Raw genomic sequence first — 23,884 nt, 5'->3', positions numbered from 1 at the left:
TATAGTTGTTTTAACTATACAAATTATAACGCGTGCTTTATTACTACTACTAGTAAATAATAAGCAAATGTTAACAAAATAATAATACTTACTATAATTGTAATTTGCTTAATTATACATATTTATTTTACTTTTGTCATTTATGTCTTGATATTTTATTACAGTAATATTCAAAATTATAAATTATAATAAAAATTTTTTTCGAAATTAGTAGAACTTATAATTTTCCCTTATAAAAATTGTGTCACGAGACATTAGCGTACAATTTAAAACTAAATGTATAAATTTATTTAATAATGTACATATTACATTGAGAAAACATGTTTGCCCTAATAAAATTTGAACCTAAAACCTTTGGATTCCGAGTCACTCTAAATGTGCTATTTTTTAATTGAAAAATATAATCTATTTTTTAATTATAGTGTAAACGTACTATTGCTACAAATAAAAAATTATTTTTATCAAATGTTTTAACTCTATTCAAGTATAAGTTTTCTTAAATGTATGTATAATAAATTGTTTTCAAAGTATTTATTCATTACGGGTAATTTATTTTTTTATTTTTCAATTTTAAACGGATATTTACTAATATGTTACTTTAAAAATTAAAAGGTCCAATACTTTAAAAATTTATTTACTAACTTTCAAGTACTGTACTGCTAAGTATTAAATCTAAATTTGATTTAAATAAGTTTTTTCAACTAAAAGTTATTTTTTTATTTTAATGCCTCAGTTTTTACTACAATAAAAATAAGCTTCATACTTTGAGGACGGACGGCGGTCGTGGAATATATCTGGACTGGTGATATCTCGTATAATTTGAGTTGAATTTTAAAAGCAATCGTTAAAATTACTTCGTTACAGTATATTTAGATATTGTAGGATGGTCATCGGTCATTAAGTTTTGCTGTGTTTTTATAAAAGCTGAATTTTGGTTTTACAGATTATAGAAATTTTTATAAATGTATACTTTCTATGTAATTTTGAAAAGTATTTTTTAACTTTAGTTTAATTTAAAGGCCTTGAATGTGACTGTCAAATAATATTATTGAATTTAATATATGTCGTTATGTATGTGTAAATTCAGCAAATAAAGTCATGTTATATACAATGTGGACTGTAGTTGTGAAATATGATCGTTCGCCATGTGCATCTCATTTTACAATTTTATTGTAAACGTTGTATGATATTTATGAAAAGCAAAGAAATTATTTTTAAAAGTTTTTTTAAGTTGTATTTAAAAAATTTTTTTGTATCAGACTAGTTATTTAAAAAAAAAATTTTTTTTATAAAATATATTTTATGAAATGTTTATGAAACCTTGTTTTGTGACTTATTTCTATGTAAAATCTACGAAAGATCATTAATTTGTTTTTTTTCTTTCAATAAATAAAAGTCTTTCATAACTTCATCATTATCAAGTTTTCATCACTAGTTGTTAGTATTCCTCCTGCTCTTTCGCAAACGCATCCTTTTTCCTCTCTTCAGTAAATTGTAAATTATCGTTCTATATACGAGTACTTGATAAACTTCTACCCAGGATAATTGATAGAAATTTATGGCTAATAAACTGCTTGGTTAGAATTGTGTGACGTTAATACTTATTGAGTTGTTGTTAAAAAATAAAATGATATTCCTAACCCTTTTCTTTACTCTATATTTCTTATACTATTTTATTATTTACATTACTTTAAAGAGTATTTATTTTAATTAAGTAGATGTAATTTTAATAAATTTATTAAAATTAAAGAATTTTTTCTGAAATTTATATATTAGAGATCTCAAGAAGAGTGCAAAGCTATTTTTGAGATACGAGAAAATCTTTTTTTTTTAATATGTGATAAATTGTAAATTTATGTACAATCACTTTAAGTTATAAAAATAACTGTAGGAGGATCAATGATGGCCATAGTTATACAAGAAGCGTCCCACCCACGTGAAGTCGGTTTCGACAAAAAAAGCAAATAACATTTTACGCAATTTAAAAATATGTATATAAACTGTTTCTTTTTTTTTTAATTAATTTTAGGCATACATTTTACGCTTGAGTTTTCTTGTTTAATGTAATAAAATGTACGGACTACCCAATGATTACTAAAATTAAAAAATTATAATTTTGTGAGTTGCAGAGTTGGTTTTGGCGTTTCTTGCATAATTATGTCCGATTAGTATTTTAAACCTGTTCGCATTAGCGTTCTCGCTCAGATAAAAGACGCGTTTGCGAAGAAATAAGTATATATCACTATTTCAAATTGATGTTTCCAGAATTTTGACTCGAATGTTTCATGGTCATCGCTTCGCCTTCTCGAATACGCCAATACGGTCCGTAAACAACTATCACGCGCAGTTACAACTATTCACTTTATTTTTTTTTACGCCAAGTCCTCGAAACAGAGTGGGAGAGAACGACGAGCGGCAAGGTATCCACCCCTCTTCTCGGCCTCCCTATCGGCAAGGTAGCACAGGTGACTTCGTCGTTCCGCGATCGAGTCGCGATCATTCGTAAAGCTCGCGTTCGAACAGCCGGGCATTTCGGGAGATCGTGAATATTCTCGACATTGCCGGTGCGATTCTTTCGACCGGCCCGGTTCTTCGATCACGACTCTGCATATTCTTCTTTTTCTTCTTCTTCTTCTTTTTCGCGAGAGAAAGCAAGTTAAAGAGAGCATCTCCTGTCGAATACAATACAAATTCGTATCGAGATTACAGTGAGGACTTGCAATGACGATCGTGCAAATGCGGACGTGATTTTGTCCACGTATCGATCTTTTTTTGAAAGGGGCTTGCGAAAGTCGCTCGGTTTCCGAGTTGCGCTCCCGTGAAATAATTTCTTCAGCTCGGTTCGCACGTCGCAGGGAAGAAATGGGGACGTTCGTGAGAATTTGGGCGATTTTCAGCCTGATCGGTTTGTCGCGCGCCGAGTCGCCGGTGGAAATCCTGACATCCTCCAACAATCTCGGCACCTTCAAAGAGGACGACATACTCAACGTGCTTTCACGCAACAAGACCGACACGACTAAGAACTTCACTTTCGTCGAGCTGATCAACAGCCTCGGTAATTACACGATCGACACCGAGAGAGATATATGGAGTGACGACAGGCCGGAAACGCATCACACGAATCCGCACTATGGTGAGTGATTTCAAAGACCGTTACGTTATTCTCGCACGGTTAGAATATCTATCGGTGCGTCGTGACAAGTTTGCGAAATTTTTACCCGGCATTATCTACCGTTTCGTCATTCAGTCAACCATATTTCGTAAGAATGGAATTGATTTTGTAAAGATTAACATAATCAAGCAGCAAGGATTGCTCGTGCGCCTCGCGTGCGTAAGAAATGCGATAAACTAACAACTTTAGCTTCACTAGTTAATACTTATTATTAGACGTAAACATTTTAAAGGGAAACAGACGTGTGGTCAAATTGAATAAGTAACTAAATGAATAAATGATTTTTTGAGAGATAAGGAGCGAATCAAAATTTTTTTTATGCCAAATTGAATTGAACTTTTTGTTCTTCTGTTCGAATTCAAATTAAATCGAATATTAAGTTGTATTAAGTCAAACTGTTGAAACATAATCTAAAAAACGTCGAAATCTTATAGATAAAAGAGGTCTTATTAAAGATATATTCAAGATATTTCTAGAAGATATCTAAAAGACATAAAATATATTTTTAAAATATTTGTCACGTAAGATCCAGGGGAAAAATTTTTCATATATAATTATACATCAAATATATTTATATTTATATAATATATAGTAAAATATCTATTATCTATATATTATTTATTATATCAATGACATATATAATAATAAAAAATTATATATATAATTAAATATAAAATATACATAATTGAATATGAAAAAATTTTTTCCCAGGTTGTCTTTTAATTTTTTTAAAAGATATTTTCAAGATATCTCCACAGATGTCTGAAATGATATCTCAAAATGTCGGATAAAATATCTTTTCGAGACTTTTCGAAAAAAATGCAAAACATCTCAAGACCAGATGTCTTTCAGAAGATAGTTTTTTGTTTATGTGGAAACTTTTTATTAATAATATAACTGTTATCATTATATACTCTGACTGTAGGCGTTTGTGGCCCAATCTCTCTTTCTTCACGACTTACGTAGATCTTTGAACTTTTGATCACGGCAATTAAATTGACAACACATTGACCACTGTTTGGATTATAATTATCGAGGAAAGAGAGATCGTCAACTATCACTTTCTATTATCTTCTTTGTTCAAGTTTACGACTACACTGAAGAGGAGAATCAAAACACTTGTACAACTGATTTTTAATATCAGTATTATTAAATTATAATGCAAACGGACTATTCGTGTCCGTATTAATTAATTACATATATTAAAGGTCATTGTCTCGTATTTATTATCGCTTGTATACCAGTGTTAAGCTTATCATAACGGCAATTGTTTAGTATTGATTTATTCTTGGAGCTACTGTTTAATAATCAATTGTTGAACATAATTGTTTGGTTGAATATTACATAAGTAAAGTGTTTGGCACTTGTGACTATAATAGTAAAATAATTATTGTTAAGAACACCATTTTACAATTATTACTGCTATATCCGGTAAAAAATTTTTCATAATTATATAAAAAGTACGTACATATATAAATATATACGAGTATGTATAATTATATGTATTTATATATTCATGTTAATTCATATAAATATATATATTTATATATGGACATACTTGATATATAATTATGTATGAACAATTTTTGACCGGATATAGTAGTAATAATTGTAAAATGGAGCTCTTGATTATAATTATTAAATCTAGTGTTTGTTGTTCTACCAACTGTCACAAAATTTTATCATAAATTATTATAATTTTAAATATTAAATTTAATAAAATATCGTGTGGTTTGTGACTATAAAAAGATCAGGATTATAGTTATGCGACAGTGCGAAAGTGTTCCCAGCTTCAAAGCGAAAATATTTTGTGAGTTTTCTGGGTGTAAGTCGGAAGCCCGTGCAGCGTACTAAATTAATACTTCACAGCGAAAGAAAGCAAGGAAGTCCTGTCGCCGAACTGACCATAAATCATAATTAAACGTTAAGAAACTGTCCTGTGGCCAGGGCCCTATAACTCATCCGGGTTACTCCAAAAAGTAGTTGATCTGCACGCCGCACCTCCGCAGTCACATTTATACTTCATTACTATTCTAACGCTGCCTCTAAATTACAACTTCAGCCTTTAAACGACTTACTTCTCAATTCGCAACTGCGTCGCTAATAGATATTTTGATTTTATTCTTTGTAGATCGTGACGCATGTCTCATACATATTTATAACCTGAATAGAATGCGTAATGATATTCAAGAAAAATATTGTAGCAATGTTGATCTCTCAGTCTCCGAAGAAATTATAATATTAATTCTTTAAATCACGCCTCGGAAAGCGTTCTTACTCATAGTCGATTATTGCGAGAAGTATCATCACAGCCTCAGTGGCCGAGTTGGCTAATAGTCCGGGAGGTAATGACACAAATTTTTGATCAATATCGACAAAGCTGATTTTCATTTGTACAGTTGTTTTCGTGTTACAAATGAATAAAATGACCGTCAGCCCACGATCCCGCGAGACGGGGAGTTCCCACAGTGTCATCAAATAGTTTTTTTATTATAACAATTAAAGTATTGAAGTTAGGTAAAACATGTCTATAATCTTTATTGTAGACCTTATCACGAGCTTCATTTTTTGTTTGACCCTTTTTTTGTAAAATAAATATTTTTGGAAATAATTAAGAAAAACTGTTTTTTTTTCTCTAAGTATATCTCGAAAACTGTACGAGAGCGCCAATTAATTCATAAGGAAAAGTTGTTTAGTATTCTTGCTTCTATAACATGTGTCAAATTCAACATGATTGGAACTGAGTCCCTTATACTGCACAATTACCCTATTTTTTTCACATATTAGTATGAGTGTCTGACGCACGACGTTCCGCAGTTGCCGCGGCTGATGGTATCCTTTCAACATTTCATGTTGTCAATAGTAAGTACAAGAATTTTCAGCTTTGTCAATATTAACTTTTCGTTAATATTAACACTTCTTTTTTTACATTGTTGAAACACTGTGGAAGCCCCTCGTCCCGCGGGATCGTGGGCTGACGGTCATTTTATTCATTTGTAACACGAAAACAACTGAATAATGAAAATCAGTTTTGTCGATGTTAGTTGAAAATTTGTGTCATTACCTCCCGGACTATAAGACACCCCTGCCGGAGATTCGGGAGGTTCCAGATTCGAACCCTGGCTAAGGTGATATTTTTCGCAATAAATTCTTTACAGTTTTTCAAGGAAAGAAAAAAGGGCTAATATTAATTTTCAATTTTATTAATACGTGATATTGCTTAATCTTTTTCAATATAGAGCTGTGTTATGACTGAAAAAGCAATTCGGCGCGCGCAGTTAATTGAAAATTTGAGGAAAGTATATAAAATCACACAAATAATACAAGCACGAAGATCTAACTGTGACCGTAGAAGGCGTTTTTGTTTAAGTTAATATTAACTTAAGAAAAAAATAAAAAAAAGTAAAATGCGGCAAAATCGCGGTTGAGTAATACTTAGTAAACTATTAATTATTATCATATTTCAATTAGACTTATATAGTAATGGGTAGTAGAAACAAAATGAACGTTTGTAGTAAATGCACAATTATAGCAAATATGACTACCTTTTAAACATTCGCTTACTACTTACGTAGTAATAATAACTAATCACTATAATTTGCATGGTTAAAACAACTATAAATATATAATTGGCACTGCATATAATTAAATTATGATAATTGCAGCAATTTCTCTCTCGGTATAATCTATAGATAATAACGCAAAATTTCTACATTGCAGGAAAAATAATACCCGGTATATTTTTAATTAAGATAATCGTGCCACGCGTGGCGATCGAGCAAACAATTTCAGACTCATTGACGAACATTGTGTTGACAGACTGCATCGAGCGCATATCGCAGTTGCATATCGCTATTTGTCGCACGTGCATTAACTTCATCTTTTAAACATTAGCCGTTAATGTAAAATCCACTTGCGGCAATCAAAATTCGCATTTTCGCGCGTTGTTGGCTTTCTCGTGTAACAAAATACTATTAACCTTTGATCAAGTGCATGAAGCGGTAAATATCTGCGCTTCCTGAGAACTAACGATGATTGACTTTGACAATTCATCGAAATATATAGAGAGGAACGATATCGGGGGCTGCCACTTGAGCGATGATCGGACGCTAATTTCCTAATTTCACCCACGAGTCTGGAAAACGTGTAACCGACGCACTTTTTATAAACTGAAGGCCGTCCGTATATATTTATTCAAGCTGCGTACAATGTGGATGCCGATCACGTTGATTCACAAGTACGTAAGAAAGATTCGGTGTATCATTGCCTTCTTTCAATTCTGAGAATGTCTAAACGACTCCAACTAAGTCTTGATGAAAATAAATTATTTAATATAGTCCTATGCGAGTAAATAGTACTGTCGGCAAATGCGTCTGTGAATCCCAACAGTTTGCATAATTAAGAGTATCTCAGCGGAGAATTCTTTGGCGGCGTACAGTATGCCGAAATCGAGCAAAGAATGCATACGTCGGCAGAGAAAATGTTATGACTTTAACTGCCGTATGCATAATGCTTGTAACGTACTTCGATACAGTTTTCTTTTTTCGGAAGCTAAACACGGAATATTCTTTATAAATTTCTTAATTTTGGTACTAAGGCACGCGCGCGTGCGCACGCACGCACGACGCGATTAGTTCGTAATCAATTTTCTTTATTTTTTATTTATCAAAATTTATCAAAATAAAAAAACAGTCGTACATGCACGGAAAGAACGGTGTGTTGCTAAAAATTAGGGATGTGCGAATCAAGGTTTCTTTTACGTCGAATCGAATCGAATTACACTTCTTTGTTATAGGATCCGAATCGAAGCAACTTGATAAGCTTTTACCTGAATCGGATTTAATTAAATCGAATCATTAAAATAAAACTTTTAATTAACAACATGATAAATATTGTTAGAGTCAATTTTAAACGTAGATAACATAATGAGATTACTATGTAGAGAAATGATATTGGTCATACGACATAAAGTCATTTTAAATGTGATTTTATAAAATTATCAATATATATGATTCGTATGCGAACCTCTTAGAGTAGAAATTTTCTAACAATTCAAATCTGAATCAAATTGAATTTTTTCTGATTTAAGTCAATTCGATTTGCATTCGAATAATTCGCGCGTCTCTACTAAAAATTTACTTAGATACAAAAAAGGAATTTTGCCGGACAGTCAAAATAACTATGATGGTCAAGTAATGCTGCAAAAAGTTTTGATATCCTAGCAATCAGTTTGAGCTACATAATTATTTTGATGATCCAACAAAATTATTTTTAGATTATTTAGCTAAATTTTTATGTATTTCTGCAGAACTGTTTTTCTTCGTGTAAGAATCCATGTGTATAGATTCATTAATGACTATCTTTTTGCACTTTAAGGGTTAATCAAAATTGACGAGATATCACAAAACGAAAGTGCAGTCGATATTTCGTCACGCGCAATGTTCGAGAGCGACTTTTAGTAGCGGTATCGCATGTACAATACACATTATGCGCCGATGCACCGACGAACGTGACCGCAGTACTTGCAGCGTGACATAACAAAAGTCCTAAAGATTTGAATATAGAAAATCACCTCACGAATGGTGTGTCGACATTTCGGCATACTTTTAATGCAAATCGGTAGTAAATCATTAGAAAGCATTGACGTTAAGTTCAAGGCTCAACGATATATTTTTAGAATTTTTTATACATTTCCGTTTTGTATTTTCCATTACGTAGATTCTTGCACTGAACCTATTAATTATTATAATAGATATATTATATAACAGTTAATATAATACATTAAAATCAAAATGGGGCAAGCTATTATGGGGCAAGCTATTATTACGCGACGAGAATTTAATTGAAACGATTTTTAAACGAAATAATTTATAACGCGTAATAATTCCGCAGCAGTAGCGAAATGTAACCTCATACAGTATCGAACTTTTGCAGAAGTATCTTAGAAATATTTTAAGTGAAAAATAAAACGTTTCATGAAGGCGTTGCAAAATATCTACAACATTTTTAAAACAATTCTGGAACAGCAAAACATCCGCGATTCTTGAAACTTCATAAGAAAGTTACAAGTTATTAAAAAACTTATTAAAAAGATATACAATTTTTTAAAAATATTATTAAGTAGTGAGATGCTTGAAGCATTTTGAAATATTGCTAATAATAATCCTTTAAATATAGTAAAGTTAAATTCTGAAGCATTATTTCTTAAAAAAATTTAAGTACAGCGTGATTTATATTTAAATTTATTATACGGGGTGATTATTAATGAACGTCCTCACTTTTTTGGAGCACGCATTTGTAATTTCTAATATATATTAGAAATTAATCCTATGTATACATACACAGAAAAAAAATAGTATTAAATTAACAATTCATTGTTTCATATATAAGCAAGAATATAAAATTTTCCTGGTAGAATTTATAATCTTAAACAGACATAATTTGTTTACACGAAGAAAAGAATTTTTTTTATGTAAGCAAAATTATGTCTGTTTAATTGTAAGATTATAAATTCTTCCAAGAAAATTTTATATTCTTGCTTATACATGAAACAATGCATTGTTGATTTAATAATAATTTTTTTCTGTGCATATACAGAGGATTGCACGTGCGCCGCAAAAACAAAGAAGTTGCAATAAAGATTATATATACAACATTACTTTATATTTTTATTTAGTATTTGCAATCTGATTGATATAATAAATGTAAATATAATATCTTAAATAAGTATGTTTAATAAAAAAAAAAAAACATTTTGTATGTACGGCAGTATTTTATTTGCGTGACATTTTAGTATTTAAATCTTACTACGTAGAATAAAAAATTGTATTCCATATTTGGGCAACATTCATCAACTTTCCAATGGACATTGTGATGATGATACAACCATCGATCGATTGCCTGAATTTCCATATTTATTATTGAAGATGGCTAAAATTTGTAGCTAAAATGTTTAGTTACATTTATTTAATTACAGTTAACAGTAATTGTATTAAAATCAATTTAAAAATAACTGCCCTATAATTACAGCACTGACTTCTATTAGTCAATTTACATTTTATTTGTTGTAATTTTTGGGAATCCATTGATTCTTTTTTGGGGAAAAATCAATACCTACCTAGTTTTTACAATTGCGCATTTTAACAATTTACAATATTTTTCTTACTCTCTTGTTTTGGCCATAGTTATAATTGCTAAGAATTTTTTTAATTCTTTATTTCACATAAATATTATAAAATTGGTACATTCACATAGAAAAAAGATTCATATCAAATCAACAATTCATTGTTTTATACATAAAATCTTCTTGAAAGAATTTGATAAATCTTTAATAAACATAATTTGCTAACATAAAGAAATTTTCATTTCTTTATGTAAGTAAATTATGTCTGCTTCAGATTATCAAAATCTTTCAAGATTTTATATTTTTGCTTATATATGAAACAATGAATTATTGATTCGACAATAATTTCTTCTGTGCATGCAACCAGCGATTGTTTTTTTTTCAATGATTCTTTTAAAATTAAACAACAAAATGGAATCATTTCAAAATCATTTTTGGTAGCATTTTAATGTCGTAATGACTTTTTTTGGTTCTGCTTCTAGATGCCTTCAAATTTATTACATGTTACGGATTTTAAAAACATTTTGTTGCAACATTTCTTATGACATTTTACAGAATTCTTCCGGAATTATATTGCACATAAAATTGTGAAAGGTTATAACTTTTCCGAACATTCTTCATAACATTCGGTGCCGGCCGTATGGGATTATCGTTACACTGTCATTGCGCAGCTTTTTCAACATATACAATACCTACACAATATATCGATAAGAAATTGTTAAAAATCAGGAATTATAAAATTGTATATGTGCATGATAGTTGTCATAGTTGTCTTAACCTAGCCCAAAATGTTGGCCTAAAATAAATATAATAATTTTATTTATATCTTATCAGGAGGTAAGTCAAACGTACATCATCATTAATACACGCGTCTACATCCGCTTGCATTCCTGCTAAGAACAAAAGCTATTATATTCTTATCTCACACAGAGAGACCGGTTCCAGTGATAAAAATATGCCTACATTTATCAAACATGAATGGTTCATTTTGAAAAACCGGTTCTACTCGCCAAATTACAGGCAAGTGTAGAGCGTAGGAAGAAAAGAGTAAAGATCAGAAGGTACTCCCTACTGGCCTTGAGACGCCCGCTGCAAAACGAGTTTTTACAAAGCTAAACTTGGTTTTTATAATGAAAGTTGTATTGAGAGCGACTCCGGCTTTGTATCATTATGTTGCAGACCTTGTTCCTCGGGCAATACTCAATTTTGTGTTTTATCTTTTATGCTACGTTGAAGAAGAAGCATCCCGGATAAAGCAATGATTTCGCCAATCTAACGAGGGGAAGTTTGGAAATTTTCACTTTTTGCATAGGTATTCTGAAACAATAAAAAAAAAATCCATGTAAAGCTATAGCATTTTTGAGTTTTTTTTTCAAGAAAATTGCCATTTTATACTATCGCTCAAAATATTTGCCCATTTTGAGTTTTGGATGTATCTCTTTTTTTAATCCTAAATCTATTTAAATTTTATTAGTATAACTCTGGTATTTACGCATATTCTTTTTATATGTGTAGACTATAATATTTTCATGATATAGAGTAGTAACTAGTCAAAGAATTAGTCACTTATTGTTAGTTAACTTATTGTTAGTTAATTTTAAATAATTTAGCTTTTAATTTTAACTAGTTATTTTTGAAATTCATATACTTTATTAATTTTTTTCAAGTTAAAAATGTATTTATGTAAAAAAATTATAAAAGAAAAAATACATTTCCACATTAAAAAACGAAGTTTTTTTGTAATTTCATATAAACTTAATTTACAAATAAAATATTAAATAAATTATTAAATTTGTTTAATACTTTATAGTATAATTTACAGTTTAAAGTAATCTAACTGTAAAAAACTTACAAAGTTCTAATTTAATGTGAGTAAAGCTTTTCAAAATTAACTTTTAATTTAAGTTAAATTAATTTAATTTTAACGTAACTTTTTTTAATTAGTTAAGTTCTTTGTTCAAGTAACTTTTAACAAAACTAAATTAGCTTTGGAAGCCATTAACTTTAACTTAATTTAGTTAAAAAGAAATTGTATTAATCTTATCCAACCCTCAATGTTTTTAACCGTCAACATTATTATTTAACTTAAATATCTAAAAGATTGTAGAAGAAGGAAGATTAAATTTCCTTTTTTTTTTAAAACTCCCATCGTTTAATTAAGAAAAGCGAAGTAAATAAATACATTTGATCTAAAATCGCGATTTTCCTGAAAAAAAAAATGTAAAGATGCAACCTGTAGCTTTACGGAGGTTAATTTTTAGTGCTCAAAAATAGCCATGTAAAAAGTAATAAAAATCAATGAAATACACTTCTAAGCCTCCCTTTGTAAGAAGCTTTTACAACGATGCTATAACAAGTTTATTAGATATATCGAGCTACGATTTTTAGCTTGATTATAATAATAACAAGTAGTCTTGAGTTAAAATGGTTTTAATTAATTGCATCTATCTACGCACAACTGCGTACTCAATGCTGTCAATCACACACGACAATACGCATGTAATTCAACATTACGCACCGCTGTATTAAGTAGTGTGAGTCATGGACGACTATATCCGTTAAACGACTACTGATTCACACAAGGAAGATTCAAGGATGAAATTGAGATTGATGAAATTGAGATTTTGATCACAGAAGTACTAAAAAAATTCCGAGAAAAAATCTCTCTCTCTTTGTTGAGTCACGTAATCGTTTAAGAAATTTAGACTTTGCCCAAAAATAGTTTTTGTGATACATTTGCGTAAGTACATCATCAGATAACAAGAAAGGAATGGTAGGACATTTTAAAGGCTGCGGTTCATTTGACACTATAAATGCTCCGCGGCATTTAATTGACCAATCGAAACAAAGAATTTTACTACGCTCAAAAAAGAAGTGTTTATTTTTAAGGTATTAAAATATTTTATTTTTTTCTTCATTTTTCAGAAATACTTAAAAATATTTTAATCTTAAACAGCGTTTAGATTTTAAACACAAAAACATTTAAAGCCTGTGAAAGATTTCAGTTTTATACGTTTTAGTGTTTTAAATTTCATTCAAAACAAAAACATTTTTAAGTGTTTAAAAAACAAAGACAGAAATAAAACATTTTAATATTTTTTTTAGTGTAATTGGCTAATTAAACAATGCTTCGAAGCGCTTGCAGCTTCAAATTAACATGGCCTTAAAGACACATTTTCTTCACTTAATTGTTATTCATATTCTCAGTCCAAATTATTAATACTTATAATACTTATTATTGTTTAGACTTTGGGTTTGAATTCTTTCTTAGTACAGTTTACATTATTTTACAATTAATGTAAAATAGTGCCGCTCTAATTGATTAATGTTTCTTAATATTGAAAGGATATTATGTCGATCGGAAAGTTTTCTCGACCCTATTTACGTTCCGCTCGCAGAGAATAAGATAATAATAAAGAATAGCTCGCATAATAATCGCAAGTGAATATATTAAAAATTTCTTTAATTGTTACACAAATATGTGTGACAGATTTAACGATTCAGCATCTCTCTTTAAACATCTCTTTACAAATAGAAATACTTCGATCGATGTTTTCTAACAATTGACAAAATCATTTATAAGAGATAGGTTTATGCGTTTTTTTTTTCAAGAGCTACAAACGCTGGTGACATCCGGTTTCGTTTAATATCTGAATTTCGAAAGTTTGGTCTTTAATCGAGATCAGGTTTTGGCATAGTTGCACAAAAAATGTGTAACCTGTGCATAAATCTATGTTCTATGAATAATTTTATTAATTCTGTAACAGTCGAGAAACAGGTTTAAACGTGACTTCGTTTAACTAATCTTCACTTTGACATTTATACGTCCCTTGTCGTTTTTATCTTTTCCCGGAGAACGCAATTCACCTTGATCTGCTGTACAATTTTAAGAGCCGGCGTAAGAAAAAAATTTGGATCCAGTCTGCGCTCGTAACAGTCAATTCTTTCATTCATTTTAATGCACTTTCTAATTTGGATTTCCCACCGCCGGCGGCGACAAGAGATACGTAAGCCGGATGTCCCAATGTGTTAATTTATCACGGAATCAAAGAAAAAAAAATACTTCTTCTTTTCAAAGAATTCTTTGACGAAGACACCGTCACAAATGGCACGAGGAAGATAAATGTAATTGTGGAATTAGCCTGACGAACAAAGTTCGTGCAACTGGCCTTTGTCTCTCGCCTGTTCACCGCGTCATTAATCGTACGTCATTAATCGATACGTGAATTCTCCTCGGATTGCCACATGGTTGCTCGCGGCTCATTTGAAAACGGAAAGTAAACATTATCACATGCTACATTGCGCAACGCACGTGGCATGCAGCATTGCCGGTAAATCGACGGAAGGTCGGGAATGCGGTAGCGTTCTCAAGGTCATTATCGTACGCACATGATCTATAACGACACTCGAAGCAATGCATATCCTGAAAAGACTTCAGTTAAGTACATCGATAGTGTTGTACGGCGAATATGTTTCATTGTCAGAAGTTCACGCGAGACGTCAACAGAACTTGATTCCTCTGCTCTTCGTTCTCGGCTCATTTGACAATTTAATATGTAACAATTTTGATACGGCTCTTCGTTCGAGTTCACATGTAACGGGGTAATCTGGAGGGAGCTTCTTATTGAGAAACTCGACCTTCACAGGCTAATAGATTGGTACTAGACTCAAAGATATGCTAGAGAATTCAAGATTGTCTTATTAAATCAAGGTCTCTCGTAAACATCGACTGTAATCAACAGAATTTATATTCGACCCGTAATTATATCACAGCTACGTGTTAACACTTATTATTTCTATGTAACACTTTTAGAAAGTCTCGCTGATGTAATTTGATTTCGTGTGGCTATAATTAGAAACTTCTAATATCATTACAGGGATCGTACAAATCTCCGTTAAATGACACGCCGTGCAATTGCCTTTGTGTGTGACACAATCGTTGTCCCCGTCGAAAGTAACCGAGAGATAGTTTAAGATTTATCGATGTTTTCTAGAAAGAAAAACGGATTCGGATGTGACACGAAACGATATGTGAGAGTATCGACTGTTAGAATACGAGTATCGTGTCTTAAAAATCAATGCAACATCTGGGAGTGTCACGGTTCCAATCGGAATAATTATTTCTTCGTCATTTCTTTACTGTTTTATGTTTTGAGACTTTTCGAAATCTTACCTAAAAGTTCGAAAGAGAAATCGATATGTGATTAATTAATTATTCATAATTACATGCATGTATAATGTAAAAATTCATTAAATCTTGTGCAATGCATTACATTGATATATAAAAAGGTAAGACAGTCTCGTATCGAGTAAGGTACATAAATTGGCCCAATTACCGACAATGTCCCAAATACATGGAAATTCGATCTTAAACACGAGAGAGAATGGCCTTGTTAAAATCATGAGAGTATCATAAGAGAAGGGTCACCTTGTTAAATCAAGATCTTCTACATAGATTAACCATAATTGAATTTATATTCGGCGCGTACGTGTAATTACATCACATCGTTCTACGTTAAGAGTTTTAGAAAGTTCAGCTAATGTAATTTGCGCTTTTGTACAGCTGTAAATGCAAATTGTAATCATTAAAGGAATTGCACAAATTTCCGTACATTGAGACGAGAGTTTGATAATAGTTACCAAATGTTGAATGAAATATGTAATGCCAATTAAATATTCGGTTCGTATAATGAAAAATAATTTTATTTTCCTAAATCTTTAATAGGCAAGTGCCAAACATAATAATACAATCAATTTATAATACAATTTTTGTGTTAAAAAAATATTTAATGTACCTTAAATAATTTATTCCGAAAAATATTTATAACTAATAAATGTAAATGATATAATTTATATTTTGAAAAGATATTTAAGATACAGCGGTTGTGTCACAAAGATAACAATTACACAGCGCGTAATTGAATACACTTTACAATCTTTACATTCTCATTTGACTACACTGCAGAAAAAGATGTTCTAATTATTGGAATAATTATCAAATGTTGAATGAAATAATGTCAATCAGATATTTGATTATATTAACCAAATATTATCTCACATTAATATCATTTATTATAATAAAACTTCTCTAATGGTATACAATTTAAGAAACTTAATAGATTTTATAATAATATTAATTTAATATTTATAATAATTGCAAATATATATATATATATATATATATATATATATATAACAAATATAAAACATTCTATATAATAAATCTTCTTTAATGTAAATTTAAAAATTTAGTATAAAATTGCATAATTACATTATTAACATTATTAACAAAAAATAATTAAAAATTAGCATCAGTTATACTTTTGCATTTTTTTAAACGTCTCTCACTCACACACGCGCGCGCGCGCACAAAATAAGATTGAATCTGTTAATTTTTTATCTATATTACATTTTTAAAAAAATTGTTAAATTTTTTCAGTTTATTTATGTGTTTAGCTTAAATACATAAAAAAATTATGATTTGAATTTAAGCGTTTATATATTTAATTTAAATACATAAATACACTTAAACTAAAGAAATATAATTAAGTTGAAAAATTTAGTCAAGTTAACAACTTTTCTCCTCAGTGTACTCAATTTTTATTTACTTAATATTTTGTCACTAAATATTAAACACAACTGACATTTTTGTTTATATTAAATTTACTGTTATATATATTTATCACAGTCTTACATTAATATTATTTATTATAATTAAATTTTTAATTTAGGAAATTTGATGGATTTAAAAAATTTGATAGCTTTAAAAATATTGATTTAATATTTATAATAATTGCGAATATGCATGTATATAAAATAAATATAAAATATTTTAAATAATAAATCTGCTTTAATAAAAATATAAAAATTCAATATAAAATTGCATAATTACATTATTATCAGATTAAATAAATTGATCAAAAATTAGAATCAGTTGATTTTTTTAAATGTTAGCATGTACAGAAAATAAGATAAAATCTGTTATTTTATAAATTTTTGTTCAAGTTACTCACTTGCCATTTATTTTATATTTTAATAAAAGGTCACTTTTATTAAGTAAAAGTATTAAAATATTGACGAGGATGTACAATTTAAATGATCGATATACATATTCAACAACTTTCTTCTACATCCATTCGAGAGCGAGACGCCACAGCATACTTCAGAAGAACACTTTTCTAATAACAAATTATTATTCTACTTAAGTGAGTCAATATTATTGAAAGATGCAAATACTACGAGAAAATTTAGATCTTTGCAATTACAATAATGTAAATAAATGCGTCTGATGCATAGATATGAATATATGTATGCACTTTTTTTTTTATTTACATCTGATACGTCTGATGAAATTTTCCCGAGATTATGAAATAAGGATTACGTTCAAGGAAACGTATCGATTTTTTGTCGCCGCTTTCGGTGGAAAGTCCTTGCATTTGGTAGAATGCTCGCTCATGCTACACGTTCAACGTGTGAAATCGCGTGTAATCAATAAACAAAGACGCATCTGTGTAAAACGTATACATTTGCAATACAATTGTGAGGGGAGAGAGGTATGTTCAATGTCCACATAACATTTCGTAACGCGATGTTGGTTTTACAAACATTCCGCGGTATCAGATGCGACGTTTACCGATTATATTAGTCGATATAACCGTTTTCCCCAACGCTCTTTACAAATAAATTTATCATTCAGTTATAATAATGTCACAATGGGTGTTAATTCTTTTCAAAATGTTCTCGTCACGTATATTGATATATTACTAGTTTGTAAAATATTTTTTAACGAATGCTTTATTAATTACTGTATTGAATAATTTATCACGGAAAAAAGAATCTTGGTGAGTAGTCTCTTCACCCACTTGTAACGGGCAAAATATTTTAAGGTGCGACCTATTCATTCAGCGAACAACGACGCTCAGCAATTTTTCATGAACGAGGTAGAGTTATTAAGTTACCAAAGTGCAGATGAATATCTGAGCGCGAAAATTAATTCGTATTTGTTTTCTCCCTAAAATAAATAAAATCAACGCGTGCAACTGGCAATAAACGTGTTTCACGAGGAGCTAATGAGGATACACAGATACGCACCCGACACTCTTTGCCCATACGTTAATTACCTACACAACAAGACGTAAATCGCAATAGTAGACGTAACGATATTTACACGACAGCTCGACACCGCCGATCATTATCGCGTTTCGTAATGCGATTTCGTGCTTACATGCAAAACACGAGACTTCTCTACTTAAGAGCGTTCTAATTATCATATGCCTCGTACGTAGTGTCATCAGAAACAGGATCATCTATCTAGCTGCAATGGAGTCAAAAGGCCAGTTTGACCTCTCGGATAAGTTTGTATTAGCAATAGAGGATGATAACAGATTAATGAAATTTATTTGAAAAACAGATTTTAAGTATTTGAATGTATACGTTCAGTTTTAAAACGATTTACAAGTTCCTTTAAAAATTATAATAATTATATTATAAGTAAATTTATTGAATTTAAATTAAATTTAAATTAAATCATAATTTGAGTTCTGTTTATTCCAACGCGATATTCATTTGTCAAAACGGGTCAATAGAGAGCAAAGCAATTGTAGATGTTAATAATAAGATATATAATTGTCACTTAATGTGTGCAATAAACATATGAACGTTTCATTAAATTTAATTGTTAAAAAATGATTAATAAAATGACGATTGATTTTTAAAATTTTTGAAAAATTGCTAAAAATCTTAGAAACAACATAGAAAAAAATATGTTCTTAATTTATTCCAAAGATATTAATTAAACACTAAGCAGTTGTAAGATTCCAAGAAGTCACCATTGCTGAAAAGTGGCAATGTCGCAATTTTTAATTGCGTGATATTTCAAATAATTTGTTGAAAGTAAAATTCGTAAAATTTGTATACAAATTGAAATACTTTTCTTAAATACTGAGGAAGATGTAGGATCATTTTTTCAATTCACTTTTATCGGAGAAAAACGCTTTAACCGATTTGAAGTGATTTGAAAATATTGACTTACTTAACATTTCTGAAAAATGTTCCAACTTGTACCGAAAAATTTTCTGAAAAATTATAAAATTATACAAAAATTTTGAAAATTTTTAAAATTCACATAAAATTATAAAAAAAAATTACAATAAATATATTTTGAAAAAATTTTTACCAGATATGAACCGTCACTTATACACTTTATTTGAGTTGAATTTTAATGCTTTTTAAAATATGCAATAATAATTATTGTAAAATAATATATATTTTAATATTTAATTTCATACTCTACTTTTGTTATTTGTACGTTTAGCTAATCTCTGTTTATACACTGCTTTCAAAACAATTTTGTTTTTTTAACAAAATCTATTTATTTTTTCCATTTTATTACATTTAGACATTTTTATAACTTTTATTCTAAATTACAATTGTATGATTATCAGTAAGTATTCTTCTTTTCACGAATAGGTATACGTTCAAACAGAAGTGCCAACGGTAGTAAAAAGCATTATTGCTGCATCTAATAATACATTTCATATATCAAAATTTTTCGAATTATGTCTTAGAAAAAAAAAATTTGTATTTTATAATTTAAACTTACATATATAATATATATTTTTTAATAAGTTTTTTGCCGCTTTTTGTATCATAATCATTGTTCTTTGATAATTTTTTATTTTATTTACGATTTTTATTTTTTTAAGTTAAATTTAGTGTAGTCACTTCCGACATTTTTAACCGCAAAACTAAAACTATGTGTAAAGAGTACGTTAAATATTAAAATAAACTGCAAAGATTGCGAGGCCTCATACGTGAGGCAGACGGGCAAATTTTTAAATACCAGAATCATGGAACATGGGAATGATATCAACAGAAACGCGATCTGTTATCACAGATCATAGAATTAGCTTGCCACAGGAATGATATCAGAAATCTGCAGACAGACACGGATCTCTTAGATCCGTTATATACTGAGCTGTTTACTAATGCTTTATATGTCTACCTCTTACTTTGCTTCGGATTTGATGCTTATTTATTATACATTCACTGTTAGCTTCATTATACCGCTCAGTTTTCTGTAACCTTTCGTTCCATCCACATCGCTGTTACTTTGTTTATCCGCTTCTATTACATCTGCTGCAACGGTCTTTGTCGTGTAAGTTAATTTATTTTCGCAAAATTCTTTTCTGTATATTTTATTTCTTCTTTACTCATTTTCCGTCATTCAATGTTTTTGCTTAGCGCTATTTTTAGAAAAATATTGTACATAAAATACTGTTTTAGTATGACTAAAGAAACTTTTTATGCAACGACCGTAACGTATAAAAAAAAAACCACATTGTCTACACGATGTTACTACATCACTTTCAGCTACGGACGTACCAATTTTTTGTATCTGCGTTACACAAGCTTGATTAAAACCATCGCATGTGAAATGGAGTAATAATTTTACATTGAAGATGATCCAAAACTGAAAATCGAAACGTCTATACTGTAATAATAATTGGCTGTTAATTACATTAATTCATACATGAATATCTTATGTTGGTTTTCACGGCATTAATTCATATTTTGATTTACTTCTTCAAGTTTCTTTTTAGTTTTATTTAAAATTTAAATTATTAAAGTTATCGAAAACATTTAATTAATTAAATACTTTGTAATTAGAGCCAATAGTAATTTTATATGAATCCGATTATACATGTATTAAAATTGCCAAAATATGCTTAATATACCTCACTTTTTGCTGAGATTGTATAATCGATATAACGAAGTAAACATAACCGGCTTTGCAGCCGAAATTTACGACCTTGCGCAATCGTCGTCAATTGTGTCACTATCGCGTCGTCGGTCCAGTTCGAACACGACCAAGTAAAAAACTCAGTTACATGCTTCTGAAATAAAAAAATTTAATAGTCAAAAATAGTCACTTGTTCTATAATTTATTTGAGAGATCATTATACGTATAAATTTATACAATTAAGCCTACATAAAAAGTGGAATTCTCGCATTTATTTTCCTCTCGGGCGCGCTTATTATAAGCGACACGAGGGAAGAAGACCCAGCGGAGCCATGACTTCTGATACCAAATCTCTAGAATAAACGTAAGCAACCAGTCTAGAACCCGTCAGATTGCCTCTCTCTCGCCTTCTCAATCTCTCTCTCTCTCTCTCTCTCTCTCTCTCTCTCTCTCTCTCTCTCTTTCATCCTCTTTTCCTTCTTGGAGGTGCTCACTTTCGCGACTCTCCTCTTCCTTTTCTCGTTTCTTCCTCCTCGGAGATACGCGCTTTCGCGACTTTTCCTCTTATCTTCCTCTTTTCCCTCTTGGAGGTGCTCTCTTTCGCGACTCTCGTATTACGGAAAAACGTCGACAATAAACTTCGAGACTTTCAGAGATACGATTATCGATTTAACATGCTCTTTTTCAGATAAAAAAAGGAAGGTTAATTCTATTTTAAGTTTGAAAAGATGAAGCAATAGATACAGCTTATTCATCGGTAATAAAAACAAAAAGATACTGTAGAAATAATTATCTTGATGATTGCATTGAAAAAAGTTTGGTAATAATAATTGTAGCATTGAAATAAAAAGTTTGAGAACGTTGTGTTAAAACTCAGACTCATGTAAACATAAGTAAATGTATAGCAATAAATTGTGGATATTAAATATATGCGACAGTAGGCAGGACATGCAGAAATCCATACCTTATATTTATATTTCTTTTATTATATTCGCAGTTTTCGAGCTTATTACTTTTATTTTGCGTATATTAAAGTTTACTTGAATAACGATGTAAAAGAATTATTTTGGTTGCATATTTTATTATATAAGAGTTTATTATATAAGAGTTTAACATATTTAAAAAATTACAAAATAAGCGTATCAATTGTTCCTACGTGCTTAAGGCATTAATAATTGAAATAGATACCTTACTGAACTTTGTTTTCTCTCGCTTCTGTATAATATAATTCAAAGTAACAACGCGTTGAACGCAATGTGCGAAACGCGGCGGTCTTTTGCGCTGCTTTTTGAATAAACTAATGACGGCGTACAAATCCCTCGTCCACTGTGCACCTATGCGCGTTGCATTTTATGCAGCAGGTTGCCACAGTTGTTCAGACAGACAAACCGCGATGCTAAGTGATTCCGTTCGCGCGGAGACCGCCGTCCTGATTTCGACACCGCGCTTATACTCTCTGTGGACGTCCGGCTCCATTTTTCAGTTCGATTGCCGCAAGAAAATGTCATCGTATCCTCGGTGAAACAATGGAAACCGGGTCGATCATCCGCTTCCACGGAAAAAAAACAGGCGAATAAGAATGCGTTAAGACCGACGTGCGAGTTCGCGAGCAACTAATAATAATCAACAGCTGTAATAAAACTCGAAATGGAAAATTCAAAAAATATAAATTGACGACGTTAATGTAAAGTGTGAAGTTAAAGGAGTATTGTTACTTTTGAGTTTCAAAAAATTGATTATTACGTTTTTAGGTATTTTTTTTAAATAATTCACTATTTGAATAAATATTTATTAAAATTTATTCGAGTAAAACGATATACAATCTAAAGCAGATCTTTATGCTCAATAATTTTTTCACAAACATTGTAAAAAACAGGAACAGGTACGTCGAGATAATATTTTTCGCAATAATTTCTTCACAACGTTTTGAGATAAGAAAGAGATAACAGAAGTTGCTTACAAGTATCAAAAATTCTTAAAACTGATTAGCAATTTTAATTTTCGTGATACCATACATTTCTTGCTTCTTTTTAAAATATCTGTGTTTTAAATCCAGCAAAGCATGCGGTGCACAATTTGGGAATTTTGTAAATGTTTGTAAACTCACCTAGAAAATTATTGGGCACAAATATCTGCTTGTATTATGTATACTCTCTGAAATTTTTGGAGTGGAATTTTATCTAAAAGAATGGAATTCCACTCTAAAAGTGTGAAAATCCTGCCATACTTTATCAAGACTGGCAAGATTTTCACACTTTTAGAGTAGGATTCCACTCCAAACAATTTAGAGAGTAGCTTTTTCATTATTTAAATGTGTTTGTTCGTTTCCCGGTCATCTTAGGGTATCGTTATTGTATTAAAATTTAGTAACTTTTCTCTCACAATCAGTGTAATCGAAAATTGTTATAAAGTGTGAAAACTGCGACTCTTTTTAATGGTTACTCCTAAATTTTCAGCCATATGCGACACTATTGTTCCCTGCTTAAATATGTATTTGAACATAAGAGAAATATTCATAAATAACAACTTGAAGAGAAAATTTCAACGAAAATTAAAACCGAGTTAGATTCTGTTTACGATGACTCGGCTCCTTCGTTGTCAACGGTTAAAAGTTTCGATTGCCGAGTTTAAGCGTGACCGTACAAATGTGTTTGCTGATGAGTATTTGAGTCATTCAAAAAACGACTGAGGAAATGATCGGCAAAGTGCATCAAATTGTACTGCATGATCGGCACCAAAGTTCAGAGAGATAATAGATGCCGCGGGCATATCTTCTAAACGTTTTTAAAATATTATCTGTAAATTTCCCAAATGGCACCAGGAGTTCGTAAAAGGTTTGCATTGAGCT

General features: G+C 30.3%; 1 protein-coding gene across 1 annotated transcript in view; it reads left to right on the top strand.

Annotated features, from left to right (window-relative positions):
* The first annotated feature begins 2,479 nt into the window (after positions 1–2,479).
* Positions 2,480–23,884, top strand: part of LOC105198276 (O-acyltransferase like protein) — a 41,641-nt gene continuing 20,236 nt past the window's right edge. Inside the window, exon 1 of the mRNA XM_026137066.2 lies at positions 2,480–3,133. Coding sequence (XP_025992851.1) covers positions 2,863–3,133 — 271 coding nt within the window. The 5' untranslated portion in view covers positions 2,480–2,862. The remainder of the gene's footprint in view (positions 3,134–23,884) is intronic.

The sequence above is a fragment of the Solenopsis invicta genome, chromosome 4, assembly GCF_016802725.1.
Source record: "Solenopsis invicta isolate M01_SB chromosome 4, UNIL_Sinv_3.0, whole genome shotgun sequence".
Taxonomy (NCBI): domain Eukaryota; kingdom Metazoa; phylum Arthropoda; class Insecta; order Hymenoptera; family Formicidae; genus Solenopsis; species Solenopsis invicta.
The sequence above is the reverse complement of the archived record's forward strand: the minus strand, read 5'-3'. Positions and strand labels throughout refer to the sequence as shown.